Source organism: Formica exsecta, unplaced genomic scaffold, assembly GCF_003651465.1.
Source record: "Formica exsecta isolate Colony F162 unplaced genomic scaffold, ASM365146v1 scaffold138, whole genome shotgun sequence".
Lineage (NCBI taxonomy): Eukaryota > Metazoa > Arthropoda > Insecta > Hymenoptera > Formicidae > Formica > Formica exsecta.
The window spans coordinates 2,361-11,761 of NW_021848711.1; the positions used below are offsets into that span (position 1 = coordinate 2,361).

The 9,401-nt window shown below is 35.5% G+C and overlaps 3 protein-coding genes across 5 annotated transcripts in view; 1 reads left to right on the forward strand and 2 right to left on the reverse strand.

The window, feature by feature from the left end:
* Nucleotides 1–325: 325 nt before the first annotated feature.
* LOC115245991 (radial spoke head protein 9 homolog) lies at nt 326–1,882 on the reverse strand. Its single transcript, XM_029824536.1, has 4 exons — nt 1,643–1,882; nt 1,235–1,400; nt 663–951; nt 326–486 (listed from the first exon to the last, which is right to left on the reverse strand). The coding sequence occupies exons 1-4, from the start codon at nt 1,867–1,869 to the stop codon at nt 326–328; spliced, it is 843 nt and encodes a 280-aa protein (XP_029680396.1). The 5' UTR covers nt 1,870–1,882.
* On the forward strand, nt 1,358–4,104 carry LOC115245990 (ankyrin repeat domain-containing protein 49-like). 3 transcript variants are annotated; one of them, XM_029824535.1, is made up of 4 exons: nt 1,358–1,421; nt 2,031–2,214; nt 2,361–2,518; nt 2,617–3,044. In XM_029824535.1, the coding sequence occupies exons 2-4, from the start codon at nt 2,070–2,072 to the stop codon at nt 2,950–2,952; spliced, it is 639 nt and encodes a 212-aa protein (XP_029680395.1). In that variant the 5' UTR covers nt 1,358–1,421; nt 2,031–2,069; the 3' UTR covers nt 2,953–3,044. The 3 variants fall into 3 exon arrangements, with proteins under 3 accessions (XP_029680395.1, XP_029680393.1, XP_029680394.1); XM_029824533.1 differs by lacking the exon at nt 1,358–1,421 and adding an exon at nt 1,784–1,887; XM_029824534.1 differs by lacking the exon at nt 1,358–1,421 and adding an exon at nt 3,517–4,104 and having other exon boundaries at nt 1,894–2,214; nt 2,617–2,968.
* Nucleotides 3,201–9,401, reverse strand: part of LOC115245989 (lysosomal-trafficking regulator) — a 16,697-nt gene continuing 10,496 nt past the window's right edge. Inside the window, 18 exon segments of the mRNA XM_029824532.1 lie at nt 3,201–3,719; nt 3,788–4,066; nt 4,150–4,388; nt 4,573–4,709; nt 4,815–4,838; nt 4,841–4,975; nt 5,083–5,266; nt 5,364–5,581; nt 5,664–5,804; nt 5,879–6,029; nt 6,118–6,184; nt 6,252–6,658; nt 6,733–6,956; nt 7,105–7,439; nt 7,532–7,764; nt 7,854–8,287; nt 8,604–8,991; nt 9,066–9,326. Coding sequence (XP_029680392.1) covers nt 3,518–3,719; nt 3,788–4,066; nt 4,150–4,388; nt 4,573–4,709; nt 4,815–4,838; nt 4,841–4,975; nt 5,083–5,266; nt 5,364–5,581; nt 5,664–5,804; nt 5,879–6,029; nt 6,118–6,184; nt 6,252–6,658; nt 6,733–6,956; nt 7,105–7,439; nt 7,532–7,764; nt 7,854–8,287; nt 8,604–8,991; nt 9,066–9,326 — 4,059 coding nt within the window. The 3' untranslated portion in view covers nt 3,201–3,517.

Here is a 9,401-nt window from a genome sequence, read left to right on the forward strand (position 1 = left end):
TTGAAATTTGTCAAGCGCGGATGCGAATGAGAGTACGGATGGACAATGGATTTTCGTGACGGGAACCGGACGTTAAGAACAATGGCGGGCGGAATTATTTCGCGTTGCACGTATCGATTACTCGTTTCGACTGAACATATCGTTCGTTCACACTTTTCGTAGAATACTTCATACATTGTAGGTAGACAATTTCATGCGTTACGCTCGATACGTTTGAAACGTATCATGCTTTTATTAACTTCATGGTTGAAATTCAAATTATTTTAATTTAAATTACTCATTATTAGCATTACAATTTTGCATAAAATTATTTTTGTATTTCATATTAGTACATGAATGGGAGATCTAGATTCTTTTTTCCATGCCCGACATATAAAAATCCATAATGCGGAGAATTTAATTTATGAAAGAAAGTCATTCCATGCCAATATAGACTATGCAAAATGACCAGGCGACCGCCCAAAAGAAATTGCATATCCCAACATTCTGTGGAAATAAATAAATGGATACTTTAATATATATAATCGATCATAGCTAAATAATATATTAAAATAACACGGCATTAAACTTTAATGTGATCATAAAATAACGTCGTCGCATTATGCGTTCTTGCTATCGTTTAATTCATAATTAATTCTATCGCTCTATTTGTATATCGATACCTTGAGGAACATCCATGTCTATGCTATCCAGGAAATCCAACGCGTAATTATAATCGGGCCGAGACAGTAAATTGGTGTTCCATTTCTCTTTCGGTAAACGAGCGTGCAAGTAGGATTTTAAATGCGAGGCATCCGAGGCGCAAAGACCCTCGAAGCTCGGATTCTCGATCACGTCGCCGTTCGGGCATTTGAACCAGGCCCCACGTGGAATGATCATAGCATCTTCCGTGATCGATTCCACGATAGCCGCGAGACGATCTTCCTCCTTTAATTCTTTCGGCATAGGATCCTGCATTTACCGTTTTTTTTTTTTTTTTTTTTTTTTTTTTTTTTTTTTTCCATCTTTTATTACATAAATTCCAAATAACAAAGTGACGTCAAGGTGAATAAGACGTTATTTTGACATCACTTTGCTACTTGAATACTAGATTCTTGAACATTATAAAATTAAGCCTGAAATACTCTTTAAATTACATTAATGATCTAATTGAATGATTTAATTTAGCGAATTCTTGAATTTCGATTTTTCTTGGGAAAAATTTGAAGGAATATATCTCTAATAGCGATATTACATCGTAATAAGTTTTAGGATCCTCGTTTGGCGGAAACGGTGGGTTGACGTTATAAACATTCGTGACAATGGACGGGTCACCGTCGAATCTATTAATAGCCAAAGGACCTAAGAATCGTCCGCACTTTGTCGCTTTTGGCAACAACAGCCAATTGATACCATCTGTGCTATATTATAAAAGGGCTAAAGTAAATATCCATCTAGTCAAAATTCGTCCAATGATATAAGTGCATTAAAAAAAAAAAAACCTGAGAAAAATTCTTTTTTAAAGTGGAATGTAAATAATATATAAGTTTAAGATTAATACGATTAGCTTTATAATTTAAGCGTACATTAATTTCGAGAACTACATATATTCAATTTCTTATTAAACTAGAAATTGCATTTCAATACACATTAATCAAATTACCTATAATGATATACTCGACCGTTCATGCAATCTTTTTCGTAACCGTACGCGATATGGTAATCATTTTGTAATCCATTAATTCTACCCCAATAATAACATCTTCGAAAATGATTTTCCGTCTGCAAAATGAGTAGCGAATTCTGCAGCAGCTGCGAATTCTCAGTACTTATGCAAATACCGGCACAACCGAGCACGTCCAAAGTTTCCAATAATTTCAAGCAGTCCATTTTGTGTAACTTATTATGGTAATTGCAATAAATTTGAGAAGCAGAGAAGCTCGAATTTGCTTTTCTCAAATGTCACGTTTCGAAATGTGTCAAATGTTTTGATTGTACGTATACATCACATTGTATGGACACTCATATGTGATATGCTTTTACGTATCAAGGACTAGCCGGTGGTTGATTGCCAAGAATTACGACGAAACATGTCATCAGAAGAGGAAGATGATGAATTACAAGATTTAGAGGAGATACGAGATAAAATTCTTAGTACACCACGTAGTGAACGTATGCAAGTGAGCGCCTGGGAAGACGACGATGATGGTGTGGAACCGGAGCGTAATGCAAGAGGTTAGAATTCTGAGTAATTTCATATCGAATCAAGAGATCAATCGCACTTGTAAGGAATAAAATGTCTTTCAAGGAATAAAAATTATTTTATTAAAATTGCCTGTTTTTATGTCGAATTTATAGTAATGTCGTGTTTCTTTTAAAAGGTGATGCGAAAGCTATGTTGAGTGCTGCCGAAGAGGGAAATCTAGAAGAAATTAAGAAACTAGTAAACAAGAATCGCCTCTTGCTGGAATGTACTGATAAGGATGGTTATACTCCACTTCATAGAGCATGTTACGGCAATAACATAGAAGTAGTAGAGGTGACCTAGAAACTAAAAATTATTTCTTTTCTTTAATGTTTATAAAAATATCCTAAAAGTTTTATACATGTTATGATCTAGTTATTATTTCTCGACAGTATCTACTAGAAGCAGGAGCAAAAATAGATGCTAAAACTCAGGATGAATGGCAGCCTTTGCATTCTGCGTGCTGTTGGAACAATGTGGAATGTGCTGAAGCATTGATCGGAAATGGAGCAGATATAAACGCTAAAAGTAAAGGAGATCAAACACCTTTACATCTGGTTTCCGCTACTTCTCACAATTCCCCTGCTCTTCAGCTTCTTCTGTTACATGCGGATACAAACCCACACATAGTAAACTCCAGTGGAGATACTGCAGATCAGATTGCAAGAAGAACAACTAAGTACTACCCTATGTTTGAAATAATTGAATCTTGTTTGAATGAGATTTGAAATAAGCAATTACATAGTAGGTATATACATTACATAAATAAAACGAGTGTTTAATGCAGTAAATACATTTACTTTATATATATGTCAAAAATGAGCAAAAATTATTGAAAAAAAGGATAGTTTCTTTAAATGTTTTTGTTATTGCAACATTATTTTATAAAAATTTATATATATATATATATATATTAATCTATATGAATGCTATATATATAACTAGGGATAATCATTGTATCAGAAGAATCACTAAGATAATACTTCTATACATTATTCATTTTGCCATCAATACATGTCATGATCGTGACTAAAAATTAAAAAAATTCGAGTGTAATTAATTATTTGAACATTAATTCTTAAATAATAACACAGAAATAATCACATATTATATAATGTTGAAAACAATAAACAAAACAAAAAAGATAATAAAAACATGATAAATGTAATATAGAAAATAACATCGCTTTTATGTTTCCAATCTAATTCTCTTTCTCTATACATAAGCTTTGTTCTCAGTTCATACATTTGTCCTTGCATCAGTTTTTAATTGTTCAGATTATGATTGTACAGATCAGAATGAGGTTAAATTAACGAATTTTGGAGTACCGTTACTGAGACGCTTAGATCCCTCCCAAATTAAAACAGTGGAGTCTTCTGTGACTGCATATAAATGGTGTTGATCCAGGGACCATACTACAGCGATTATTGCACAACAATTTTTCACGTTAGTCGAAATTTCTCTAACTAACTGCAAATCCCAACTGCTCCATAATCTGCGTTCAAAAATACTTTCGTTTGATAATTGTTCTCATAGATTTAACAAAATACAATACATGCATACCTTATTATCCCGTTGTCTAAACCAGTTGCAATAACATTGACAGAAACACCTTCCGGCGCGCTGCTGTAACAAAGCGCTGTTACACGTCTTTTGGATGAAATGGAGCCTACAGCTCTTGCATTTATAGTATAAACTCTCAACTCGGATCGATCGGCGGTCACGTTGAGCTCTGACTTAGGAATCTCAAAAGTAACTGCTACATCACCGAGTGTTTCACTGATACACAAGAGATGTATAGTATAACCTTGATCGCAGACTATTGACCTCACATATGTTAAACTGTTTCAAAATAAAGATATATATGTATATAAAAAATATAACGAATGACAAAGCATAACAGGATTTATTTTTGTATCATATACCTGTTTAAATCCCAAATAGCAATAACTCCACTAACATCGCCGGAGCAAGCAATACTAAACGCACGTGACAAAGATATTGTTGTCACTCGATTTCTATGGGCTAAAAGTGTTGTTGCAGGTGCTAAACTAAATTCGATTTTGCCTGTAGTCCCGATAGTGTATGTATGCACTATAATTCTGCCTGATAAGTGTCCGATCCAAAGTTGTCCACAATCTGGAGTTGATCCCAATGTCGTGATCTAAATAGTAATTAGTAATTAATAGTAAATAGGCGATTTGCATCCAACATTTCATTTTAAATGCAATAACTTTAATAATCTTTATATAAACTTGGTTGTGTGTTTTTTCTCCTTGTTTTATTATTGAACTTTTAATGGAGTATCTTATGTTTATCATGAGAGATGTGTATTACCAGATACTTACTGGATCGAGGCCTGAGGATTTAATTAAAGGTTTCGGTGGTTGTTCTTTTTTACATTTTAATCTAGCGATTCCATCTGTTCCACTCCATGATGCTAACGCAGCACCCAAGACGGACATGCCACTTACCATACTACCACCTACAACAAACAAGAGATTTCTAAAATATCATACTTATATATAAAGTTTCGCGAATCGTGAAAAGAGTGCAATAGTATCCAAAAATTGTGATTTAAATCAATAACCTTTCTCTTTAGTATAAGCCAGAACGTCGTGTAATTAGGTAAACCGAAAACGTCACCGGTTGCCAGAGGAATTAGAGAAGCTAATGGAGTTTTGTGTTTCAATTTCCAACATAATACAGGCTTATTGCCAGGCGCGCCTACATAATTGCCCCATTTTATACCTGCAATTATATCAACATCGCATTGTTTAATGGATTTAATTTTGTGCTATCGATATTCATGATATCGGTTAATAGTTTAAAGTTTAAATCAACAAAAGAAAAATTACCGCTGACTCCTTCGATAACCTGCGGTGTCTGATTAGAAAGCGTTACATTGCTAAGATTCTGAATCAATGGATGAGGAGCTTTAAATAATTGTGCAGGCGTTTGACCATAAGTTCGTACCATCGTTTCCCAGGCTTGACGTTCTAAGGGATCGGCTATTTGTTCCACATCGAATCCGTAATAAGTCTAAATACAAGAAGTGAACTATTAATAAATATTCATTCTCGCTTATTAATATATTTGCGCATAAATTCTAATCTGTAATAATGTAAAACCAACGTACAGCAGGATGAAAGACATTTATGGCTTCTACCGCCGGTTTTCCCGTCTGTCTGAATCCAAAAACGAGATCGATCCAATATGGTAATACTTCTCTCACAATGTCTGATTCCAGCGCGGCTCTATGCGTCAATATAAATAGACGCGCGTCATCGCCACACCATTTCGGCAATTCAACGTCTCCAACTTTGTTACCATTTTGTCGAACGCCAAAATTGAATCCTGCAATACGAATGTATTTGCAAATGTATGCTATTTTTTATTCGCTTTATTTTTTTCAAAAATAATTGTGATTCTAATTTACCTTCGAAATTTAATAAAAATTCAGGTAAATAGAAAAATTCCGGTATCAGTTCCTTCACATCCGTTGTGGAATCGCAACTAGTTAATCTCCATGTGGTAGCTAACGCATGGAATGTTCGATCAGGAATATCAAAATTGTTATCTGCAAATAGACATATAATTTTAACAAATTTTTTGATTAATATTATTGTAAAGAAAGGATAGTTTCATAATTACCTTGATAACATAGGAACATGCTAGTGAACGGTGGAAGCCGTACCAAGAAGTGTAACACCGTTCCAGAATTACTATAATGAGATCCATAATGGAATGGTCCTTGATTTAAGGCAATCAGATTTAATCCTTCTGTTAAAGTTTGCTTCAAGTACTGTATCAAGATATAGTTATTAATGACTCTATAAGAAAAATGTCAAACAATAGTGATAACGTGTAATATATTACTTAAAATTACTTACATTATAATTATTTATGTAATGTTGTTCGTTCTTTTTATCTTGCACAGCCATCGGTCGTTTAAAATTTCTGTAAAATACATAAATGTATTTAAAAAATCTATTTATATTCCCCATATATTTTCCATATTATTTACCGATAAATTTTCGGATTGTTCAAGTCGATCTTGTCGCTAATGTAATCCGCCAAAACAAACGGGAATACGGGATACTGCATTAAGTCGTTATACGAACGGCCCGCCAATTTGTTCAAACAAACAATATATTCCCAATTAGTGAGCGCGCCGTTTCTCCATAAGGCCAGAGCCTCTCCCAAATCATCACCAGGGATTCGCCTGGGTAAATTGCAAGCGGATAACTCGGTCGTAAATTCGTCCCTTTCCTTGGATGAATTGAAGGCTAATAAATACGTTCTACCAGTAATGAGAAAGATCTCGATGGCTCTCTCTTGCAATTGATATCTTCTTGTGTGCAATTCGCGAATATCTTCGAGACGCCAAGCAGTACCACCGGTTACAGCCAAATCGAAACCACCCAATGCTATCTACAATTAAGAATGGTTAATTGATGTTCCGTCGGTGAATTATAATTGCAGTGACACAGGGAGAAATTGCTTACGTCCGTATGTAACGGCACATCGGGATTGTCCGGAACGAAATACACGCATGTCTCACCAATGAGAACTTCTCCCGCTAATTCGGCCCTAGGTGTAACAACTTTCGCTTGAGACATCTTGCGTATTTTCTCAGTCGTGTGTAATCGTTCGATCAAAGCTGCAGTATTGGCATCTTCACGAGTACTCGTAAATAAATACGACAACGGCATTTCGATATTGGAAGATTCTATAAAATATAAAATTTAAGATTAAAACACACAAGAGTATGTCCAATGTATTACGCTTATTCATATGGACGTTCGCAAAAGAAATAACGCAAAATACATCTGTTAAGATAAATTGTTCGTTTTATGATAACATTTATCCTTACATACTTAAATTGTCTTGATGTTCAGTCAAGAAGAATTTTTTATCAATATTCAAATGACATCTCTGAAGTCTAATTCTGACTCTCGCGGGGCCTTCAGTCGGATCCAATTCCCAACTTTTCGGATAGCTGTCGGAAAAATGCCACGGCGCCCATTCATGTGTTAATCGCTTGGCTATATCTCTCCACCTGGCCACTGCCTGAGCCTCTAAAGCTCGCATGTGTTTCAACTGTTCCATCAACACCTTGCGCTCACGGTTTTGTTCTTCCACAACCGAACGCGTTATATTCATGGCACTTTCGATTAATTGCTTCGCCAACGCATCAAATCTCTTGCCGATTCTAACATAAAATTATATATCATTCTATATTAAATTCTTGAAAAAACATACGTTGATTTTATATGATATATTTTATATGATATATGCATCTACCTTAAAACTGCAGGATAATTGTCGATACAAATATCTCGATCTAGAAGCAAATCTCGACGTAATAGAGTTAATTCATCGTTCCACACTTCTGGATTGGCTTGCTCTATCCCTTTCGCGAGATTCCATACGCGTAGAGCTTCTCTCAGTTCTGCGCATACTCTAGCATCGGCACTGGGCATCTCGTCCCGTTTTTGCAATAGGTCCCAGAAAAACACGGTGAACTTTTGTTCCATCTAGACATAATATTCTACATAATATCGGATTTCGTGTCTTAATGCGTAAAGTACAAATATTAGTCGCTCAAGCTAATTAGCACAGATACCTGTGGATGAACCTCCAAAATGCACGATAGGATTTCGCGAGCTCTTGGTTCCTCCATTAAAGATCTAATGGCGTACATTCTCGTATTGATACTTTGATGTGGCTCCAACAACCATATCATAATTCTAGCTGTATATTTTCTCAACGCTGGTTTAATGGACCACGTACTGCTCCAATGATTTTTTTTCTCCAGCGGACTACACAAACCGTGCAAAAGGATGGAAAATAATCTCTTCGTTAGCTGCAATTCGTTGACGGACGGTGACATATCGACCGCCGTTATAAATTCAACCGCGCGTATCACGATGATACGAAAACGATCGTTCAATTCTCCTTTACCGGGTTCGCGCAGCACCGGAGGCGAGCTCGCATGGAAGCTACCATAGCTGGAGGAAGGGGATCCATGATCACTCTGCTCGCTAGACGTCGTAAGAACTGGAGAAATATTTTTCAAATGATATATCGTACTAAATCAAGCATTAGTTAATATCTTAATTATTCAAACACGCGGTGTAGAATAATAGTAATAATATGTTAATGCGATAATGCATTTTTTAATTATGCGAAAAATGTGTTATCACGATATTCAAGTTATTGATAAATATATTTCTAACGTAATTATGGAGTAAGTACCGCTGCAATCTAAGATACGTGTAATGCCCGAGACATGTACACATTATTCTTATATCTACGTTAACATGTTGAACATATATAAATGAATGTTTAAAACTTTTACACACACCATAATTACCTGAAGTGAAGTAAGATGCCGAAGCCAAGTAAGAAGCCGTGCTACGTAGACGGAATCCTGAGGGATTCGACAGTTTTGTCACGAGCGTGTCCAACTCTCCATCAAACAACGCGACTTGTGCGTCTCTCACGATCGTGCGAATCGAACTCGTGCAGCATCGTAGCTTCTCCGATATTTCCATATAATCAAGTATCACATGTAGATCTAATACCGCTTGTATCTGATGACTGCCAGGTAATTCTAGAAGCTTAGTCGCAATTGTCACGAACAGGACATGAATGTCTCGATGAAAGGACATCGAGTTACCTTTATGCATAGCCCCAACCAAACCTTGTACCAATGATTCAATTAAGCCTTGTTCTAAAAGTACTTTCAGTGCGTTCGTATTCTGAAAAATGGCAAAAATTAATTCAGTTTTGTTTGTCAAATCTACTATTAAAAAAATGTATTTTATTCCTGTACCTTTGCTATAACATCAGTTATAAATAATATTAATGGCTTGACTATACTTGAATCAGAGTTTGAAGTCTTTGCAATTATCGCCATTAACATTGGCATTGCTGCTAGAGTCGGACTTCGTACAGCCAAGTTCTCTAAAGCGATAACCAACGAATCGCTTGCGGGATATAAAGCTATCTGATTTCCTAGATGCATGAAATACTTTTGCTTTATAAACTTGTTAACTTCCTCATCACTAGCACGTTGTAGATAGGTTTGTATCACCTAAAAGATGTCATACAAAATATAAAATATTTCGTTTTTTCTTAGTCTCGATACGGAAATTATACTATATATATA